At 33.7% G+C, this 23,917-nt stretch overlaps 2 protein-coding genes across 2 annotated transcripts; one reads left to right on the top strand and one right to left on the bottom strand.

Moving 5' to 3' along the window:
* Positions 1 to 272: 272 nt before the first annotated feature.
* Positions 273 to 1,071, bottom strand: LOC104104593 (probable lipid phosphate phosphatase beta). The gene has a single exon (XM_009612726.4). It carries the CDS (start codon positions 997 to 999, stop codon positions 358 to 360), a length of 642 nt encoding a protein of 213 aa, XP_009611021.1. The 5' UTR covers positions 1,000 to 1,071; the 3' UTR covers positions 273 to 357.
* A 16,124-nt stretch (positions 1,072 to 17,195) lies between these two features.
* Positions 17,196 to 18,443, top strand: LOC104104594 (uncharacterized). Its single transcript, XM_009612727.4, has one exon. The coding sequence runs from the start codon at positions 17,396 to 17,398 to the stop codon at positions 18,275 to 18,277; it is 882 nt and encodes a 293-aa protein (XP_009611022.1). The 5' UTR covers positions 17,196 to 17,395; the 3' UTR covers positions 18,278 to 18,443.
* Positions 18,444 to 23,917: the final 5,474 nt, after the last annotated feature.

A 23,917-nucleotide genomic window follows, 5' to 3' on the forward strand; every position in this document is an offset into this window, starting at 1 on the left:
TTCAATTTGTTGAAAAACTACAATGTGTGAATAGGGAAAAAAACAAACTTTTCTGTTACATATAAGCCCGAATCCCCTTGATATGCGTAAAAGTACAGTGAAGTGGCAAAGAAGGTTCAAAAATTGCTATCACAGCGTCAAATCCCAAATGTGACATTCTATTCTTTTTTTGAATCCCCTGGTATAAATTCCTAACTCCATCGCTGCACAGTGTCATTCTAATACTCAATAATTTGCCTTTTAACACAGTAAAGCATTAAGAGAGATACAAATTGAGACAAAATTTCTAACATTCATATAAATTTTACGCCAACATTAACAATCACAAACCAAAAAGGATTAAAGCTTACAACTTTATCATCTCAAGAATGAGGTCAAAGTCACATAATTGAAAATCCAAAATACAAACATCCCTTCAAGTACACCCAAAAATACACCAGCAACAACATCGAACATGAAATGACGGCCAAGAAGTATCCTAGACAACGACGTTGTTGCGGCCCATCCGATCACAATAAGCATTAAATAATCCACAAATAGATCATATTTAAGCTGAATCAATATATCCTTAACGAAATCGGAGTAAAGGTAAAAGAGAGTGGCTATAAATGAAACCCTAGATGAATGTCCGCTAGGGAAGGACCAATGGTCAACGGAAAAAGAGAGGAACATGTTTTTGTTGTAAACGGGTCGGGGCCTCCGAATAAGGTGTTTGAGGGATCCGATTACGATTAGGTCGACTATTCCGCCGAGGAGGAGGTTGATTAGGAAAATGTTGTTACTAGTTTCGGTGGTGGTGGAGAGAGTGAGAGGGTAGAGGAGTAGTGAGAGGATTAAAGGGAAGAAGAGGAAACCGTCGCCGGAGATTTCTAGGGTTTTGAGAAAGTAATAAGGGAGGATTGGATGAGTTAGTGTGTAGAGACGGAGGGAGATGGCTGTGTCGAGATCGACGATGCGGCGGAGCAAAGACGGCGACGGCGGTGGTGACTTGGATGCCATCGTTCCAGTTTGTGGAGCAGAACAGAAGCTAACTGATTTTTCAGTTATTGATTTTTCAGTTGAGTGTGATGTGAAAATGTCCGGAAGTTCGTTAAAATTGAAGCCCAACTGAGGCCCAATAATGAGTAATACAATAGATATTTATCTGTTTTGGCCCATGTCCGATTGTAGAAATGACACCAGGTAGCCATTAAAAGGCTGCTATTTAGGAGTGCATCCTGAATTTCAGTTTTTCGGAACAAAAGTGTCGTGAAGTTAAGATTTTTAGTTTAAAATTTCAGGAAAAAACAAGTACAGATTAATCTCTAAATAGCATCCCTAAAAATGACTATCTGTGCACTTACCCCGTCCGATTGTCTGAAGAGTTACAAAATGGGATAGGTAGGAAATAGGAGTCAAGTATGGTTTTTAATGTATGATATAATTACCGTTTATTACAAAATACTTTATTTTTTAGCAACTTAGCTTTATACCTAGTAAATGAGGAAAAATAAACAAACGAAAGAGTGATTTCAACTTGGACAAATTTGATTATGACAAACTCTCTTCTACTTATCTAGATCCAATCATTTTGACCCAAACAATTGAACAGCTCAACTTTGGGTTGGTTAAAAAGGTGCCAGTGAGAGATTGAATTAGTCCAGTTAACAAATAAAGTTTGGACATTGCTTACCAGATGTTAGTGCAACAAAAATGTTGTACTAACATCAAATGGGCGGATCCATAATGAAGTCCAAAAGGCAGTAACAAGGAAATAATGGAAAGCCCAAAATATTCTAACAGATGTTTCATATCAGGTATTTTGTTCTTTGAGACAACAACAAATTCAGTATAATCTCACAAGTAGAATCTTGAGAGGATAATGTGTACGTAGACCGTATCCCTACCTTGTGAAGGTAGAGAAGCTATTTTCGATAGACCCTCGGCTCAGGAAAAAATGAGAAGGAAGCAACAAACCATAGCAACCAACAAGGTAATAAGATAACGGACGCATATTATTTTTTTCTTTGAGACATTTTGTGAAATTATATGAGCTGAAAAATACTTTCAGGTGTATATGGTCAGAAGCAAAATGATTAGACATGAAGCAAAATGATTAGGCTGTACAAAAAATCGTTAATCTCCCACTAACAGAAAAATAAAACAGTGACAGAAATCAAACAATAGTTGTAAGATATCATTCCCTTTGTAAATAGCTTTAGAAGGTGGAAACATTTGGTCGTGCCAACAAAAAGTTCTAAAGAAGAAAAATATTTCGAAACGGCTCAAGTGATGATTTGTTTCTCATTATAGGCAAATGACAAGGCCAACACTCAATAGGTTCTCCAGATTTTGCTGAGTAAAAGATCGATCTCACCCTTTCTGAAAAGAGAATGCCACTTTTTTTTTTATGTCCCATAGGCCATATCTAACAATAGTCCAAAAGTTTTCAAACTTGTAGACGCGATAATCATATTGCATATTGAAAATAATCGCATTTCTGGAATGTGTTTATTTATTCTGGACATGATTATATAGCAAGTCTTTAAAGCTTTCAAACTTTTCAATAGTACAATCATATCGTTGAAATAACTGAGAAGAAATTTGACAAAATAACCATCAAGGAAGTCTTTTTTTATATGGTTCTCAGGCGACTTTAAAATGTCAATGGAAAATCCATTTGATATGAAATGGTTATATACTTGCATTTGATATGTGCTTACTCGTTTTTTTTCTTCCCCATAGGGAATAGAGAAATTAAAGGCCCATTTGTGCCATAAAAAAGATTTTTTTTTTTTATCGAAATCTCTTTCATACTTGAATTTGAAATTTGAAAAAACTCCAAAAAACTGTTTTTCAAAATTTTCACTTCAAATCACTCACAAAAAATCCAAAAATAGTTCCAAATTGTATTAATGTAAAAACACAACTCTAATTTTTAAATATCAATTTTAACTTGAAATTTTTACTTTTTTCCGGAATTTCACAATTTTTATGTCCAAGCACCCACTAAATTAGATGGTTGTGATTTAAAGTTGTAACATCCCATAGATCGCTGGCAATTGAATTAGAACAGGGATTCGCTGTGAAGCTTGCTTTAGCCAAACTTCACATCATATTGGGAGGATAAAGTTACGGGTCACAAAAGGGGGCGAATTCAAGATTCAAACTGTTGAAATATCAGTTAAATATGAGGAAGACAAATTGAACCTTTTTTTTACTATTCATTTCTTGAAGATGATCAGAAAGCCTTGGCGAGTTAGTAATGAGAAAAGCAGGCAGCTCATAGCTGCTCTGATGTTAAGTTAATTTTTGTGACAGTGAAACTTAAATTTTGGCTGCCTATGTATTTTCTTTAATATAAGTTGACTGCCATACTGTCTAACTTATTAATGAAGGAACAATTTAAATAATACGAGCATTTTAATAGAATAAGAAGGTAAGTGTTTGGTACATTTAAGTTCACATTTGAATATCTAGTCCAAAAAATGCAGTGACAGCGCCGTGGCTCTTAGGTTGTCTACAATTTCGGAATAAATTAACTTATCATTAATAAAATAATAATAAGTCCATGCACATAATTAAATAAAATATCAAGAATTTCAAAATCTTTTAAAATTTCAACTAGCATTCTTTGGCTTATGAATGGACAATCATGTTCGTACCACCTCGAAATCACTGCGAAATTTAAAAGAAATTGATGGATTGTCTGATAGCATGCAGCCATTTAATTCAATTTGGACTGGTAATTATTGAATAAAAAACAAGCTACAGCTATCATAGCACTGTAGTATATATTGGTTTCAATTAAAAAGCAGAAGAAAGTAAGGACACAAGTCACAAGTTATGTATTATACGAATCAAATAATTTCTGCAAAATACAATCGATAATTTATTGCAGTTGTCTGGATTTTAAAAAAAAAAAAAAGGGGGGGGGGGGGGGGGGGGGGGGGGGGGAAAATGATGATTTTCTAACAGTTTTTGTAATAATGCCAAAGAACAGATTGATTCATTTTTGCATGTTAACTGAAAACCTGAAGAAGGAAACAAATACGTGTACTGGGGCAAGGAGGTGGGGGCAAAACTAAAAAGCAAAAGTGAGAAAAAAAATGCACTTATTCATCATCAAATATATGCATTCAAGTGTTGTACTGAACTGCAGTATTGAAGTTGTTGTTTAGTCAATTTCAACATGAAGGCTGGTGAGGTTTATGATCTGAAATGATTACTACTCTACTTCTAGTAACCCTAACTAGCTGCATCTAAGAATTTAAGTCACGATTAATACATCAAACTCGCCCATATATATATATTTTATAGTATGAGTTCTCATTCGTACCGCAACTGATTTAATAAGTTAGTGGAGTATATGTTTTGTGCACGGAAAACTGTCTTAGATTTCTCAAATTTATGCCCCAATATTATTTATGTGTGCATCAAAAATGATCTTTCATATTGTGTCTGAATGTTCATTTTTCTTTTCTTATTACTTGTTTCAATAATAAGACAAAGGCAAAAATTACTTTTCATTCCATAATTACCTAAAATTACTAGAGTTGTGCGCTTCACCAGTGTTAAATCCGGGGTTTTGATGTTTATACGGTGATCGCCCACAAATGTTGGTCAATTAACCTCAATGTTAAGATCGGGAAAATCGAGTAGTGCGAAATTTAGCCAAACAACGTTATAATAATAATAACAAAGACAATGTAAGTTGATAATAACGGCAATTAAAAAAAATAAAGAAGACACAAATTTAACGTGGTTCGGTCAAGGTGACCTACGTCCACAAGCGGAAAGAAGCAATTTCACTATACCAATAAGAGTATAAAAGAGAGTACAAAATTAGAGTAAATACTCTAATTACCAAATACCCCAAGAGAATAAACTCACAAAATCACTACAAAGAAATAGTTCATACAAGTGTTTTCCAACACTCACTCTCTTACAAAATACTCTATAATGAAATAAAGGAGGAGAAAGAAAGACAAGAGTGAAAAGCTCTTGAATTGGTGTGTTTTCAAATGAGGAGAAACTCCTCTATTTATAGCAAGAAATCATTGGCCTAATAATGGATATTATGTCATGGCAAATGTCATGATCCATAAATTTGTTATAATGGATATTATGTCATGACAAATGTCATGAAAATTTGGTCATATTAAAAATCTCCACCTTGGCCTAATTTTGGCTTATATATAGTAAATTTGCTCCACCTTCTCCGCAAAAAATCCAATGGGTAAAATCACTCTTCATAAATGTCAATCAAGTTCAGGCAAAAGCTTGAACTTGGACACTAGAAAAAGGTTTTGTAAACATGTCAGCAGGATTGTCTCTAGTGTTGATTTCTGAACAGAGACTTTTCTTTCAGCAATGGTTTCTCGGATGAAATGATACTTTATATCAATGTGCTTCGTCCTCTCATGATACATTTGATCTTTAGTCAAGTGAATGGCACTTTGACTATCACAGAAAATGGTAATACCACTTAGGTGTAAACTGAGTTCCGCAAATAGACTCTTCAACCATAAAGCTTCTTTGATTGCCTCGGTCACTGCCATATATTCTGCTTCGGTAGTAGATAAATCTACTACATGTTGTAATGTAGCTTTCCAACTAATAGCGCAACCACTGATGCAAAATACATAGCCTGTCAGTGATCTTCTTTTGTCAGGATCACCTGCATAATCTGAGTCTACAAAACCAACCAAAGTGTTAGTATTTCTCCCAAACTCCAAACATGTATTTGAAGTACCTCACAAGTATCTGAGAATCTATTTCACAGCATGCCAATGTGCTTTACCAGGGCAAGCCATATACCGGCTTACCACGCTCACTACTTGTGAAATATCTGGATGTGTACAAATTATGGCATACATAATACTGCCGACTGCACTGGAATAAGGAACTTATGCCATGTACCTCTCTTCTTCCTCTGATTGCGGGGACTGAGCAGCTGATAACTTAAAACGAGCAGCAAGAGGAGTACTAACTGGTTTAGCATCTTTCATGCCAAACCTCTCCAAGACTTTCTCCAAGTACTTCTTCTGGGTCAGAAATAGCCTGTTGGCTTTTCGATCTCTTTTGATCTCCATGCCAAGGATTTTCTTAGCTGCTCCCAAATCTTTCATCTCAAATTCACTTTTCAGCTGACTTTTCAAGTTGTGAATTTCTGTTAAATCCTTAGCAGCAATGAGCATGTCATCAACATATAATAATAGGTACACAAATGAACCATTATTTAACTTTCGTAAGTAAACACAACTATCATACATGCTCCTCGAATAACCATGACCCAACATAAAGGAATCAAACCTTTTATACCATTGTCTTGGAGACTGCTTTAATCCGTACAAGGATTTCTTAAACAAGCAAACATGATCTTCTTTTCCTTTAATTTCAAATTCTTCGGGTCGATGCATGTATATTTGTTCCTCAAGTTCGCCATGTAAGAAAGTTGTCTTAACATCAAGTTGTTCTAATTCCAAATCATACATGGCAACGAAGGCCAGCAAGACATGAATATAGCTATGTTTAACAACATGTGAGAAAATATCATTAAAATCAACTCCTTGTACCTGACTATAGCCCTTTACAACTAATCGTGCCTTATACCTCGCATCTTCAACCCCTGGAATGCCATCCTTTTTCTTGAAGACCCATTTGCAACCAACAATTCTTTTTCTTGATGGCGGCTTCACAAGAGACCAAGTACCATTCTTGTGGAGAGACTCAATTTTTTCATTCATTGCAATCAGCCACTTGGCTGAGTCAGCACCAGAAACTGCTTCTGAATATTTTGATGGTTCTCCAATTTCTTCAGTTTTCTGTGCAACTGAAAAAGCAAATGCAATATAATCTCCAAACCTTAATGGTTGTTTACCTTCTCCTTTTGGTCTATGTTTGACTATAGAATACTCTTCTTCTTCTGGTTCAACTTCAGGAGTCTCAACTTCAGGAATTTCAGCTTCTGTCTCAACTTCAGGAGTTTCAACTGTATTTTGCTCCAAAGTTGATGAGCTTGGCTTAGAAGGAATGCCAATCTCAATCTCCACATGATTTTGTGTACTCTTTTCTTTATCTATATTGCAAGAACTAGAAGACTCTTTTCTAGAATGTAACATAGAGGATTCATCAAAGGTTACATCTCTGCTAATTATAAATTTTGGTATCGTGGGATCAGGATACCATAGTCGGTATCCTTTCACCCCAGATGCATACCCAAAGAAAATGCACTTTTTAGCCCTTGGCTCTAATTTTCTATCATTTACATGCATGTATGCAGGGCAACCAAATATCTTTAAATCAGAATAATTAGCAGGAGTACCTGACCACATTTTCTCTGGAGTCTTAAAGTTCAAAGGTACAGAAGGAGCTCGGTTGACAATATAACAAGCTGTAGAGATAGCTTCTGCCCAAAAGGCATTTGTCAACCCAGCATTTGAAATTATCCAACGAGCCATTTCCAAAAGAGTTCTATTCATCCTTTCTGCCATACCATTTTGCCGAGGTGTCATTCTCATAGTACGATGTCGAGCAATTCCTTCATTCTTGCAAAATTGGTTGAATTCATCATTACAAAATTCTAAGCCATTATATGTTCTAAGTCGCTTAACCTGTTTTCCTGTTTGCTTCTCAATCAAAACTTTCTATTGTTTGAAATTTAAGAAAACATCACTTTTATTTTTTAGGAAATAAACCCAAACTTTCCTTGAATAATCATCAATGAAAGTTAACATATACTTGGCACCACCTTTTGATGGGGTACGTGGAGGACCCCAAAGATCTGAATGAATGTAATCCAAATTACCTTTTGTTCTATGAATCGCTGGAGATTTGAAGCTGACTCTTTTCTGCTTCCCGAACACACAATGTTCACAGAACTCCATATTTCCGATACTTTGGCCACATAAGAGACCTCTTTTACTGAGGATGAAAAGACATTTTTCACTCATATGCCCCAATCGCATATGCCACAATTTGGTGATGTCAGAATTTGATTTATGTGATATTGAAACTGCAGCAGCACCTGTAACAGTAGATCCCAAAAGAGTATACAACGTACCAGATCTACGTGCTTTCATGATCACAAGAGCACCATGAGAAATTTTTAGAACTCCACCTTCACTTGTGTACTTGCATTCAAGAGATTCTAGAGTGCCCAAAGAGATGAGATTTTTCTTCAAGTCAGGAACATGTCTAACATCGGTGAGAGTTCTCACCACACCATCATGCATTTTGATTCGGACTGTACCTTTTTCAATAACTTTGCGGGCAGCATTGTTGCCCATCAAGACAACTCCACCTCCAATAGATTCATATGTGGTAAATTAATCCCGATTGGGACACATATGATAAGAACAACCCGAAGCTAAAATTCACTCATTGTTAGATTTGAAACTATTATTAGTTGCTAAAAAAATAATTTCCTCAGTCTCATCAGCAGCTACACTTGCTTCGGCAGTATCAGTATTTTTGTGCTCATTTTTGTTTTATGTATGTTTTTCTTTGTTTTTCAATTTAAAGCATTCAGAAATAATGTGACCTTTTTTATTACAATATTTGCACATGACATTTCTGTATTTGGATTTTGACCTTGATTTAGGTTTCTCACTACTTGAATCTTTCTTATTGGATCTACCTCTTATGAATAAGCCTTCCCCTTGGTTCCCACTAGTTTTACCAGTAATATCTCTATCTATTTGTTCTTTTGATTTCAAAATAGATTTGATATCTTTATAAGAGATATTATCCTTTCCATAAAGCATAGTATCTCCTATATGCTTAAACGACTGGGGTAAGGAAACAAGCAATAACACAGCTTGATCCTCCTCTTTGATTTCAACATTTATGTTACATAAATCCATAAGAAGAGAATCAAAAGTATCAAGATGTGTAAGTATAGAAGTACCTTCAGCCATACGAAAAGTGTAGAGTTTTTGCTTTAGGTAAAGCCTGTTTTCTACTGTTCTTTTCATATATATGGTTTTAAGCTTTTCCCATATGCCTTTGGCTGAGCTTTCTGCTGCAACTTCACGCAAAACCTCATTTGAAAGATTTAAAATAATACTGCTTTTGCCTTTTTGTCTATGACGGCAAACTCCTCGTCCGTCATTTTATCCGGCATCTTTTCCTTTCCTTGCAGTACTAAATCTAAGCCATCCTGAATTATTATAGCTTCCATCTTTAATTGCCACATTCTGAAGTTTGCACTTCGGTCAAATTTCTCAACATAAAACTTTGTTAGAGTCATTTTGGCCTTTTAAACTAACCCGGTTAGATCTGGATCTGATACCAATTTGTTAGGATCGGGAAATCGAGTAGTGCGGAATTTAGCCAAACAACGTTATAATGATAATAACAAAGACATTGCAAGTTAATAATAACGGCAATTAAAAAAGATAAAGAAGACACAAATTTAACGTGGTTCGGCTAAGGTGACCTACCTCCACAAGCGGAGAGAAGCAATTTTACTATACCAACAAGAGTATAAAAGACAGTACAAAATTAGAGTAAATACTCTAATTACCAAATACCCCAAGAGAATAACCTCACAAGATCACTACAAAGAAAGGGTTCACACAAGTGTTTCCCAACACTCACTCTCTTACAAAAATACTCTATAATGAAATAAAGGAGGAGAAAGAAAGACAAGAGTGAAAAGCTCTTGAATTGGTGTGTTTTCAAATGAGGAGAAACTTCTCTATTTATAGCAAGAAATCCTTGACCTAATAATGGATATTATGTCATGGCAAATGCCATGATCCACAAATTTATTATAATGGATATTATGTCATGACAAATGTCATGAACCACAAATTTGTTATAATGGATATTATGTCATGGCAAATATCATGAAAATTTGGCCATATTACACTCAATGAATTAGTCTTCTCATAAAAGAAATTTTTCATTTTTTAAGGAAATGCAGTCACATGTTATACAACAACATACCTAATAATATCTCACACTGTAGGATAATGTATATGCAGATATTACCCCCATCTTGTGAGGATAAATGGACTGTTTCCAATAGATATTCGGCTAAAAAAACAATCACATGTTTTATATATATATATATATATATATATATATATATATATATATATGCACGCGCATTTAATTACGCCGGGTGCCCTTGACTAGAGTTAGCTGAGCTAGCCCTACGCTTTGGCTTTATATATCATAGCATGCAATGTTGAATAATCTTCAAGTACCATTTATTCACACAGCCTGTGTGTTGTACTTGTGAGCTACCTGGCAATCAAGAAAGGAACCTAAGAAATCAAAATTCTCGATTTTACAAAAGCTGGCAAAATTCTCGATTTTACAAAAGCTGCGATTGAATATACCACTCTGTAAAATAATGGTTACTCATAAATTTCATAAAGATATTTTCTCTAAATTTCCAAGTGCATAGTGATTTGAAGAGCTTGACGTTTGTTTTGAAGACTTTAAACCACACCATTATGTCAATTTTGTTTTGATTGCATATTAAAAATTCACAATGTGAAGTCATTTCTTCTTTTTTATACAGCTGATCCTAGAGTAACTGGCTTGACGCACTTCATAAATCTTAGTATAATTTATTTATTACTAGTTTGGTTTAATATCTTAGTTATTTCAAACCAAACTTGACGTGGCCAATCTTTTTCTACTTGGTTAAAGTGTCACGTTTAAATTTGAAATAGACTTGCAACTTAAACTGCTATTTACATAACTTTAGGGTGAAAGTAGAAACTTTATCTTTTGATCCTCCATTTTACTTACTTTCTTGGGTAAAACTGATAGCTATTCAACGCAATCATAGTAATGTACGACTGCCTTTGCTCAAAACATAGAATATACCCAACAAAGTTATGGGGCTTCCAAAAATACATATAGAGAAATGCATTGGTGATTGGAGAGTGCTCAGAAATGTTGAGCAAATTGGAAAAAAAGAAGATGAAAGTAAAGGTTAAAAAAGGCAAAAAGTGAAAATATAGGGGGTCGAAAATGAAGCACGCCAAGTTTCATTTAAACACCATTCCCGGAGCTAGTTGCTCCAATGGATTCTACAGGCGTGAGGCCAAAGGCTGGCAAATAGATACTAGAAATTAAACCCCCTAGCTAAAAGACCCTTATCCAATTTCCCCACCTAACAAATCTTTTTTATGCCACCAAAAAGAAGTTTATTTGTCGGGTAAACAGCCTCAAAATTAAGAAATAGTTCTCATAACCACTTAGGAATAGTGGCGGAGAGGCAGGATCTTTTGCTGAGGAAATTTAAAAATTCAAAATGATTCAACATCTAATATATATATATATATATATATATATAATAACACTAATAAAAAATCAGTGTAATATCACAAAATAGGGTCTGAGAGGGTAATGTATATACAGACTTAAAGACATTGTTTTCGATAAATTCTCGGCCGAGAAAAATCATAATCACGGTATCAAACATCTGATATATATACATAAAAAATTAATTTTTAAATATACAATGTAATTTTCTGACCCTAGTTCAGCCCCTGCTTTTGAAAAGAAAAAAAATGGGGATAGACGGATTTCAAGAATCCATTGCAATGGAGGAAAAGCAAGCATTAGGACTATCGTCTTTTATTCTCCTTTTACTTGTACTCTTTTTCAACTTTAAAAGTTTCAAATAACCTTTAGAATATCTTTGAACGCAGATTTAAACAAAACAAAAAAAAACAAGGGAATTCAATATCTTTATAGTAGGTGTTACTAACTAGAAGACTAGCTAGTGCTTACTAGAAGACTCTTTGTATACTAGAGATATAAGCACTATAATATCCCTAGTGTTAATAATTCTCAAGTATACAGAATATTGAAATACTATGGACACAGACAAAGCAAATTAATGATATTGAGTATTATTGTTGTTTTTCAGCTTTAAATAAGTAATAACTTCCGTTTGTGCTATTTTAATAAAAGCTTCTTTCATTAGCAAAAAAAACTAAGTATTGTCCAAACGTCATCACTATATTATTTGGACTTAAATTTCTCTTAAAGGAAAAAGTAGAAAATATGTGAGATGAATACCATTATTTTACTTGAAATAATACTCCTCAAATAATCTTTTTAATATTGTAGAAATGAAACCGACAAACCGCACCAACCCGATAATCCAAATCAAACCGAAAAAAAAAATCCGACTATGGTTTGGTGTTGGAAAAAAAAAATCTGACCATATTTGGTTTGATTTGGTTTTAACTAAAAAAAGTCAAACCGAAACCAAACCAATCCGACATTATATGTATAGAAGTTTTAAATATATTTAATAAATAAAAATATTTATTGTAGTGTAGTTTATAAATATTTCTTAAGCTTTTTCATAGTTTTATCTTTTAACGTATTATTTCAAGCTTGAGCTTATAATTTTTGGATGTTCCAATAAGTTTTATAGTCCATAAATGTTAGTAACTCAAATAAATCATAAACCAAAATCAAATCAATATTAATACTAATAAAAGATATTCGATTCAATTGCACTATGAATGAAAATAGTGTTGAATATCTATTTTTTTAGTTTTTTCATGGTTTAGATAAAATGTATAACTTATTTTTCTTTTAGTGGTTAATCATGTAAATAATCATACTTATTAGTCATAATTTTAAATTATGTTTGTTTTTATTATGACTTATTAATAATATTTATTTTCTGCGATTTTATTATCTTTATTGTTGAATATTTTAGTACAATGTCATGACTCATCTCATATTTATGTTATTTTATTGAAAAATACCTTATATAGTTCTGTCTTACTAGGATTAAGGAAATATTTGGAGCACAAATTTTACGTTTTGTGCTATGAAGACTTTATGAAAAAAAAAAACTCGAAAAAAATCAAAAATCCGAGAAAACCGAGATTTAAAAACTAGTCTTTTATTGGTTTGGTTTGGTATTTAAATTTAATAATCCAATATAATTTGTTTGGTTTAGTAATTAAAAAATTCGAACTAACCCGAGTTATGTACGCCCCTAATTGTACCATCATTTCAAATATCGACTATTGCTCATTTGTTAATCTAAAAGAGTGAGGTAAATGGTTCCTTGTGGGAATCATTTTTTCCCTTTTTATCCTGTAAATTTTCCTCAAAGACAAGAAACTTTTCTTTCAGAAAATATAAAGGAAAAGTTCAAGATTCCATAAACTAAAGATATTCTTTCCAAAATCTCAAACAAGGAAAATGAGAATAAGATAAATATGGAACATAATCTATATGGAGAAAAAGAGAACACGACGCATTTTTTTATCCTACAATAGAAAAGATAGAGCACTCCTGATAATCACAAAAATGTCAAGATTTTGTGGTGCTCACATTGTTGTGGTGATTCAGATTTGAGATTCATAGGTGTGGTGTGTGATTTCGTTTTCTATTAGAAAATAGTTTAATGGCATTTAGGAATTTCATAAATCAATGTTGTCCCCTTTAAGTGAAACTATGGACCACTCTCCCCATAAAACACCAAACTTTGTGTACAGTGACATGTTACCTTAGTGTTATTAGCAGTCATCTGCTACTACAAAGTCTAGAAATTAAAAAAAAAAAAAAAAAAAAAAGCAGCGCGGTGCATAAAGTATCTTGTGTTCACGTAGGGTCACACCCCAAGAAGGTGTGATAATAGACGGTCTATCCTAATGGAAGTATTAGTGACTGTTTTCACGATTCGAATACGTTACTTATATGTCATAACTTTACCGTTACTCTAAAACTTTACTTCAAAGTCTAAAAATTAACCAACAAATAATATTACCCAACTAAAAAGACTTTTAAAATACTCCTAGTAACTAGTTTAAAATACAATGTGTAGTGAATAGTTTAAAATTCAGAGCTTTTTGGTGACTTTCTTTGCCAGCTTCCATTCTCTTTCTAATTCTTCTATTCTTTCCCTTCTCCACCTGTTTCACTTCAAACTTCCATAAAAGATTCCACCCTGCAGGTTCCCTTTTCTTTATTTTTAAACAAAAGCCTCTGTTGTAATTTGTGAATGTAATTCAAAAAGTTAGGGTAAAAACCCCCTTTAAAAATCATGTAAAGTCAAGTATGCCCTCTTACTTGCAATTATATTACAAAAACACCATTAAAGTGGGCCATTTAAAAGCAAGTGGAAATAAAACACCCCCACAGAATCATATTCTCTCAGTAAAAGAACAAACTTTTCTCACTTGTCTTCCTAAATGAATCAAACTTTTCTAAAATGGCTTGAGGACGAAATTTGTCAATCAAATTTCCATTTTAGTAAGTTAGTGTAGTTGAAACTTCAGTCTTACCAAATAACACATGATCCACAGCTAATTGTTTGTTTTGCTTTGTTTCTAAGGGAAAATAAAGATGGGAGTAAAGCATTCGAAGTTAGTTACATAAGGACAATATTATATATGCCGACCAATACTGCTTTAAAATAACTGTCTTCCTACCTAAGGCTAAACCACCTGCACTAGGTAGAGATTAGGGATGTATGTTTATAGGTCTGGTTCGGATTTTTCAATTACCAAACCAAATCAATAGTGTCGAATTTTTAAATTTACAAACCAAACTAAACCAACAAAGTCGGGTTTTTCAATCTCGATTTTTCTCGGATTTTTCAATTTTTTTCAGGTTTTTGAATTTTTTTTTCCGGTAAAATTTTCATAGCACAAAATAGGTAACATGTGCTCCAAATATTTCTTTAGTCCTAGTAAGATAAACTGTACATTGTATTTTTCAAGAAAATAACACAATAATATGAGATAAGTCATAACACTAACTGAAATATTCAATAACAAAGATAATAAAATTGCATAAAGCAAATATTGCTAATTAATAAGTCATAATAAAAATTAACATAATTTAAAAATACTATATAGGTCATGCTAAAATAAGTATAGCTAATAAGTACTATTAATTATATAACTATGCACTAAAAAAAAAAAAAAACTAAGTTATGCATTTTCATTATAAACCAATGTAAAACTAAAAAATAGATATCCAACACTTTGTCATTCCTAGTGTTGAATTAAATTTCTTTTGTTAGCATTTGTATTGATTTGAACTTTGTTTGAGTTACCACATTTAGGGGCTATACAAATTATTACCATTCAAGAATGTTAAGTGCAAACTTGAAATAATAAAATTGTGAAAAAAGTTTAAGAAATATTTATAAATTATATCAGAATAAATATTTATATGCATAAAATATTTTTAAAAATTATATAAATGTATTATCGGGTTGGTTTGGTTTTAATTTAATTTTTTTTAGTTAAAACCAAACCAAACCAATTATGGTAGGGTTCTTTTTTTTTCCAATACCAAGCCAAATCAAACCAAACCAAACCAAACCATAATAGGTTCTTTTTTCTTTTTTCGATCAAATTATTTTCCTGATATTATTAATCTCTTTCGGGAAAAACTTCGCAGTTTTGATATCCTATTTCATCTTAATCATGGCACGTAATTGGTCTCTTTAAGGTCAAAATTGGAGTAGCTTTCAGCTTTAATAAAGAAATTTCGGAACATTAAGCTTTGAGATTAATGTAAAAACTATCAGAACTATATTTCATTGAATGTTTTAGTGTGACATTTGTATACTATGATCGAAATTATAAAATCTAACCTTAAAAAGTTAAAATTGCATAATAGTGTTCATTATTTCTTTTCATTTTTTTCCTCTAATTTGTACTCCTAGCTATATACACAGTACAATACCAACATTTCGAGCTAGCTAAACCAGCATATTGTATTTGTATATACAAAAGAATATGCATGGCACGTGATATACTATCAACTGACAGAAATGAAATTCACTAATGCACGCTAGTAGAGGAAGTATCAGTATAAAAGTTGAAATTAATCTTGGAGCTAAATATTATGTATGTTTTGTATATTGGACTCTGCAACTAGACCTATATATTAAAGAAAACAAATAAAGAAAAAAAAAAGGAGATTGAAGTAATTTGAGTAAGATTTGTTAAAAGATTGTTATGGAAATAGAGGACCCCAAATATGATTGCACTGCCAGTTTGAGAACATCTAAATCAAATGGATTTGAAAGATAACGTATGATTACATGTTAATTATTAGTATTATAAATTAGTGTACATTGTTTCATGATGATTCATGAGTGATTTTCGTGGCTCAAAATCTTTAAATTGGCGGTTTCAACAAATATTTTCTTTTGAACATCAAATCTCTATAATTAACGACATCAATCGTCATTAATCTTCTTCCTTTGTCTTACATAAATAGAAAATAAATAAGATTTGATCTTAGCATTGGGTTTTCAAATATTGCGTATCAGAAACGTTTTAAACATTAATGGCGAGATTAAATTAATTTATCATTCTTTCGATCAAATTATTTTTCTGTCGTTATTCGTTTTTGCCTCTTTGTTCTCTTCTTTGATTTCTCTTAATCTTGAGGAGTTACGAAGTTATATTTAGTCAATTACAATTCAAATTCAGTCAAATGTCTTGATCACAAAAGAAGAATGCACCGTTTGGTCAAGATGATTTCAATGAATGAGAAGTAAAATCAAAGCATAAAAATGATCCTCATCTATTGCCATGAATCACTCGCATGGATTTGTATCATAACTACATAATATCTTTTACAAAAACAAATTTCTCGAAATATGAAAAATTTTGTGCATTTGACAATACTGAAAAAGAAAAAACATGTACTCCTACATATCAAGCCTTTTTTGATGTTTTAAATTGTGACATTTTTTCCTTAAACGATCAAATAAAGATATTTTCTTTATAATCTAGCTTAACTGTCACGAAAATTAAATCAAAAAATAACGACATATACTTTTTTGTGTGGACAAGTAAAATGAAAATTATCGTTTATATGATACAAATGTGTAACAAAACAAGCAATACAACTAAAAACAGAGTCCAATTAAAAAAAAGAAAAAGGAGAACCCGACCAAGAAACAATTAATCTGAATTGATCATATGATAAAGAACAGAATTGTCCGATCACGTAGGACCAGAAAAGGTACGTATTTTGTATCAAATCTTTCTCACTCTCAGAACCCATTCATGACTTCTTGTTTTCTTCATTTATGAAATTTGTTGTTTCTCTTCTGCAAAAATAATTATAGATATAGACATAAATCCACGTGAGTAATTCCTACTAACTCAGAAGGGCATTTCTGTCAATTCACTTCCCTCCCCTTGACCGTCTCATAACTCTCCCCCTCTGTCATTTAATATCGTGCCATGTCCCTTCCATTCCATTCTTTCCAGCTCAAAAATCTTCCTCTTCCTCCGCAATCTCACACACACACACACCAAAAACAAAGATTTTCAGACATGTACGTATACATTTGTACGTAACAAAAAGTACTGTGTATGTTCACATACATATATAGTGACAAACTTTGAACATTATATAAGAAGATTTAGCTCAGAGAATACATATGGCGAGTGGTTGGGTGAAGTCATGGCAATGCAAGTCAAGAGCTTTAGACGACGTCGTTAACAATCACCATCAATATCACCTTTTACCCAACTCCGCTAGTTGCAAAAACGGCGTTAAAAGCCTCAGAGATGTAGTGGACAACACCAAACCCGGAAAATCCAGAAAGAAAAAAACATCAAAGCCATCAGAACCGCCGTCAGCCAAACGTCCCGGTTCGAGAGTACCTGAACCCGATTCGAATAGGGAGAAGTCTCGAGCTAGTACTTCCACGAGATTATCACGTGCCGCGACGGAGTCTTTCTTCCCGGCGTTGACCGAGTTACCGGAAGGGCACGCATCGCGTAATGTTGTGGAGATAATTTTTCAGACGAGTTGGTCCGGGTCCCCGAAGGTATTTTCGGGTCGGATTGAAATGGTTTTCAAAGTCCAGAACCTGCCCCGAACTGTGACCCGGTTCGAAGAGTACAGAGAGGTTGTGAAGTCTAGGGCCGTCAATGGTGCGGCAGAGAAGGGTGGCGAGGACCATGTACGGTGTGTTGCGGATGGGAATGAGGTGATGAGGTTTTACTGCCTAGGACCCACAAACGGCGGCGCCTACGAGAACGGGGGCAGCGCGTGGACGTTCTCCACTAATAAAGGGACGGCGGTGTGCACGTATTCCGGCAGTGGTGGGGCCCACGAGAATGCCGGCGGTGGAAGGGGAAGACGGGCTATGTTGGTTTGTCGGGTCATTGCGGGTCGGGTGTGCAAACAACTTGGGTTTGACTCGTTGCTTAATGGGCGAGTTGGTTATGACTCAGTGAGTGGGGATAATGGCGAGTTGTTTGTATTTGATTCACGTGCCGTATTGCCATGTTTCCTTATCATCTATAAGTTGTAAAAAAGAAAGAAAATTTCAAGAAGTAAGACCTTTTTGGCTTTAAATCTCCAAATTTTCTTTTTCTTTTTTTCCCCTGATTTTCCTAGTAGTATATCTCTTATTTAATTTTTTGGCGTTGTAATTATACAGTATTTGGTATAAATACTTCTTTTTGCCTTTGTTTGCACGTCGAAATATTTTTCAGTCAATGCTATAGTTTGAATTGGGTAGGTTTAGACATTCTATTCGCGTTTAGAATTGCAAGAACAAAGTATTAAGTCCGATCATGTAGGTTAAGAGTTAATATTGTCAGAATAATTTTCATAATGATGGATTAAATTACAAAAAGAAAAAGCCTTTTGAATTACCAACCGATTTTTACTAAGCTGCTTATGCTTTGATATGTGGTTCCTCTACGAAATTAATTTATGTTTGACTCCAATAATTGGTGCCTATAAAATAAGGATTAAGAAGGAAATTGTTATTTCAAGAGGACTATGCTCCTGACCTCCTCCTATGGAAAACTGAAAACTGCAACCATAATTTTCAAATTATTTGCATTAAATGGTGTGATTATTCATATTGGTGTTATTACTTTGAATATACGTTTATTCCAAATTTGTTCCATAAGACTGGAATACGAATATCAATTATCAAAAGAAATGGTGATCTTATATTTTCATTGATTGTAAGCAGATTTACTTCCTTATAGATTAGACACTTATTTCACGCATCATTAGCAAGATACATATGCATGCATCGGACAACGGTAAATTCACATTGTTAACGCAGTTTTACATGTAGTATTTCTTTTGACTTAAACTCTATATAAATTGCTTTAAATTTTCTCTGTAATATACATTTGCACTAAATCGAAACTCATTGTGTGGCGGGTCCATGCTTCCTTCTGTGTGTTTTAGTTGCTTTTCTAATCTTTATACAGTTTTAAAAAGTAAAGAAAAGTGTTAAATGATGATAATAGATTTTCCAAGTTGGTTTTAGGACAGCTAAGTGGAATTTAAATTAAAATTAAAATAGAACCAGTTAATGTGGCAAACATGACAAATCAACATACCTAAACAAAGCCTAATCATAATGGTTAGGACAAATGGGTTCAAGTGTTCATTACACATGATTCCTACACAATGCCAGAGTTTATAGATCCTTCCAAATATTGGATATAGAACAGACACAACTAAAATCCACTCTTCTGAGCTGTCATTCAATTTCAACCAATAGTACATCTGTTTCAAATTCCAATTTTTAAATTTTTTTTTATTTAAAAAAATGCTAAATTTTACTAAAGTTTATGCTTTTAAGGATTTTAAAAATAAAAGAAGATTAAAGTGGTTATGATGTCAAGTAATTTTCACGGAATGAAGTTTGCTTATTGCTCAAAGTTGTTAAATTAGAACTTGATTTGATTGCTTCTAAGGATGTCGTTTGGTGGACTTAAAGAAAACTAAGTTCAGATTGCCAAAAATAAGACATTTCAACCACATGGAACTATAAGAAGAGTACAAATGGATATAAAGTTTCATTATATAGCGCCTATGAGTTATCTGATAAAAGGCAGTATAATAAAATATTATACTCATTAATATCTTAATCAAGTAAATCTTTTTATGGTGAAAAAAGAAGAAGTAAATCTTTTTATAAAAATAGAAAAAAAAAAAAAAAAAAAAAAAAGAGTTTCCTGACAATAAAGATTGAATAAAGATTGGGAAGGTGGCTCAACAACCTAATCATTAAGTAAGAACTGATGAAAATGTCAGAATTAATGAATGCAAAAACGTCTTATTGAAAAAACTGAACTTTTGTTTTTTGGGTCTCAAAAACTAAACTCATGTGAGGAAAATTCTCTTATAATCTTCTTCATCAACCGAATATAAGAGCGACATGTGTTTAGCAGCACTTTTTTTTTAAGGAACGGAATTCGTTGAAATTAACCATGATTAGCCTATCTATTAAAGTTTGCCAAGGATTAATGCGATTGATGTCTTTAGCTAATGGGATTGTGTCCAAATGAAGAAGACAATAACGATCATATTTTAGCCTAAAAAGAAAGATAAAAGGAAATCAGACTTATTTTTTATTTCTTTGGATGAGTGATCACGCCCAATTATACCTTATAAAAAGGATTAAGCGGTCGTTGCAAATATAATCCGGTTTACAAGTACGAAGTCGAATCCCACAGAGAATTAAGATTTAGATACAGCTGTTCAATATTGCTAAGAAACACAAGTCCAAACAATTTTCTAATTATAGAGATTATAATATTTATTTTTAACTAATTAATTAACAACTATTATAAAGCAGTAAAATTATCAACTAACAAGGATGAAATTTGAGACAAGACTAAGGAGGTCTAGAGTTATGATTTCCTCAATTGTCGGAATCCTTCCCGCTATGTTTCCTACAATTTCGCCTATGTATTCTCTACTGATTGTGAGTACTTTAGGTGCCGTAATTCTCTCTCGAGTAACTACAATAATTTATTAGGCATATTCTCTCGAACTACGCTAGTTGGCTTTATCAAACCGCTCACTATGACCACGTCAAGACTTTGTTATTTCTAAACCTACCTTTAAACCTGCTGTATTGATTTCTCACATACGTTAGGAATGACGTTGTTCAACAACCACCTAAATATGTATCATTTCTCAAGAAACATATAATAGATAGGCACAGTTAATCGATGGTCATTCAATCAACTGAAATAAGCACGTAGTTGACAAATAGATAAATTCAAAGGTTAAATTATATTAAAACATAACAAGAATTCATCCTCCAAAAGGTTCCATCAAAACTCTAGATAATTAATTAGTTATTCATAATAGTATGTAAGACTACAATACTAAAAGTCATAACCAACAATGAAAAGTAGGAAGAAGAAGGGGAAAAACTCGTGGTTAAATCTTCCTCCTTGATCCCTGCGTATTCTTGCCTCCTTGGGTGTTGTCTTACCCTAAAGTGGTGTCTAAGTCCTCAAAATACTATTTTTCATGTATATATACCAAATAGGGTCGGGCCCAGATAATTATACCTTCTCCTACGCAAAAAAGGACACTTTTTTCGGACAGGACGTGCGCGGTCGCGTACTTGGCCGCGCACTTTTCACACTTTCTGCCCCATATGCGCGGTTAGTGCGCGGCTGCGTACTTGCCGCGCACTTTTCACTATGTTTTGTTGGGAATTTGAAACAACGTAAAACATGAATGTTGTAGCCCTTTGAATTAGCTTTCCAACCATATATTGTGAACCCCAAATGGAGTTCTAGTTGAAACGTTATGTGTATTTTACTAGACAATGCATAATATGTCTGCTCGATTCTTCGTTCGTTCTAAGCTGTCATCCGTTGATCCCCGAACACGATCTTGGCTTAATTCCTTGGGCTTTTACTCCGACTTCAAAGCTCCAGATTACTTGAATTCATTCCATAACATCCGCATAGCTCAGAATCACTCCTACAAGGAATAAAATACCTAATTAGTACAAAATACTAGCGATTAAAGCTCAAACTCAACTAAAGTGCAGTAAATTAGAGTGTAATAAGCGACTAAAATACATAATTATAGCCTATCTTCAACATCCATACTTAAACCATTGCTCGTCCTCGAGCAATCAAACTACACTTTATATAGACACAGCCTTTTTAAATAATTCTCCTAACTCATCACACCAACAATATTTGAAATAGACTAAGCACAAAAACGTAATATTTTCACCTTAAGATTTGACTCACAAGTACCACGCATTATTCACAACTCACCCACTTACCCTAACATAGAGGTCACTGACATTATCTTTTCTAATGAATCAAGTGCCCTCACACAGCAAAAGAGAGTAGTTCCACACAATAAAATTTAAGAACACTTAGGAACTCAAGATAGAAAGTATTCACTCACTCTCAGAAATAACATTCATATGCCACAAAAGATACACCATAGGCTTTTCCGTAGTGTACTACTCTACTATTCGAGCTCATTCAGTCTCGGATCAAGTAGAACTTTATTTGGTTGTAATGTAGGCTGCGGGGCGGATATGATGCATTTAGATATAAGAGTGACTACACCTCCCTAAGCACTTTAATACATACACTTTAACATTTAAAACCCCACACTTATGTGAAACCATAACTCCACCTTCACATAAATATATATTACCCCATACTTCTTTAAGTACAATTACATCAAAAGCCACCAAAGGAATATTATTCGCAACAATACAACTATATATTTTTTTCCCAATTCAAGTGGCTTTTATTTTTTTCAACACAGTGCACCTTTCTCCTTATTTCATTAGTTCCACTCAAAAGCTCCACCATCCACCCTACACTTTAACCTTTACAAAGTTCATAACAATTCAAGTGCTCATGAGAGGTGAACATGTTCAAATAGATAATTAATTCAAACAAATGGGTAAGGCTTGTAATGTGGTTGCCAAAGAAACAGGATTACAGGCTCAAAGGGTGTTAACTACGTTACATAACAATTAGGCGGGTAAACTATATATATCGGGCTCAACAAAGAAACGCTTATATCACTTTCAAGACTGAACAAAATTACTATTTCGCTTTGCAAACACACGGGGCAAGTTCTGGACATCAAATGCAATGCACAGAATAACACACACATGACACATTACTCACTCAGGATTGGATTCATCAAGACACTCTAGTCAAAGCAGTTAAGTAAAGTTAAGATTATACGATTTAAGGTATTTCTACAAGAGTCAAAAATTGAGCCTAAGCGTCACATCCAAAGTACTCACTATTCTCAAGATATAACAAAGTTAAGAGATATTGTTTCAATTCAAAACACAACACAATGGCTCCTATTCCTAAAAAAATAAAACTAGCTACACCCGGTTCAGACAAAACCCTTGAAAAAGAACCGCGGCATAAAGAAAAACCAAGGGGTAATTGCTACACTACCTAACAAAAGAAAATCTTTTTGTCTTTTTTCTTTCGACTTAAATACCTCAAGAAAATTGTCTAATAGATCCATCATCGGGAAAAGTCCAATATTTTCTATTTAAAAAATAAAAAGTATTATTCAATTAAACTAACATGACTAAAATAGCATAGAAAGTCACCCATACAATCTCCTCACCCCACACTTAAAATTGTGCATTGTCCCCAATGCACACCCATAAATATAAGAGGGTAAAAGAAACTCCCTGGTCGGCTAAAGGCCGAAGCACTAGCAGCTCATGAGGTACTCAGACTTCTCCCAGGCCTGGTCCTTCGTGCGGGTACCTCACACTTAGTTCCAACCATCTGGTTTGATGTTGCATTCTTCCAATGGCTTTGCTTTTCATGCTCCTAAAAAATCAAAAATCGACACTACAAACATAGTACAATTTAAAAAATAAAAAATAAAAGAAAGCAGTAAAGCTGGGTTGCCTCCCAACAAGCGCTTGATTTAACGTCGCAGCACGACGTGAATCGCTTTTTGCCTCCACCTCGAACTTGTGAATTGAACCCCAAGTTTTGATTCAAGCTTATGATTATGCTCCTAGGGTGGTGGAACGAGTCTTACTGGCCCAAGGACATAATGTAGTATTCTGCCCTTCTTGGCCTTTAGATGAGGTGTGTAATTTCGACTTTCTGGCAAGAAGAATTCCAGAATGTAGGCACCTTGTTCCTCATTCCTTGAC

Source organism: Nicotiana tomentosiformis, chromosome 8 (genome assembly GCF_000390325.3).
Source record: "Nicotiana tomentosiformis chromosome 8, ASM39032v3, whole genome shotgun sequence".
Classification (NCBI taxonomy): Eukaryota; Viridiplantae; Streptophyta; class Magnoliopsida; order Solanales; family Solanaceae; genus Nicotiana; species Nicotiana tomentosiformis.

Excerpts from the sequence above, each read along its gene's own strand:
- LOC104104593 (XM_009612726.4), bottom strand. The coding sequence starts at position 999 with ATGGCATCCAAGTCACCACCGCCGTCGCCGTCTTTGCTCCGCCGCATC.
- LOC104104594 (XM_009612727.4), top strand. The coding sequence starts at position 17,396 with ATGGCGAGTGGTTGGGTGAAGTCATGGCAATGCAAGTCAAGAGCTTTA.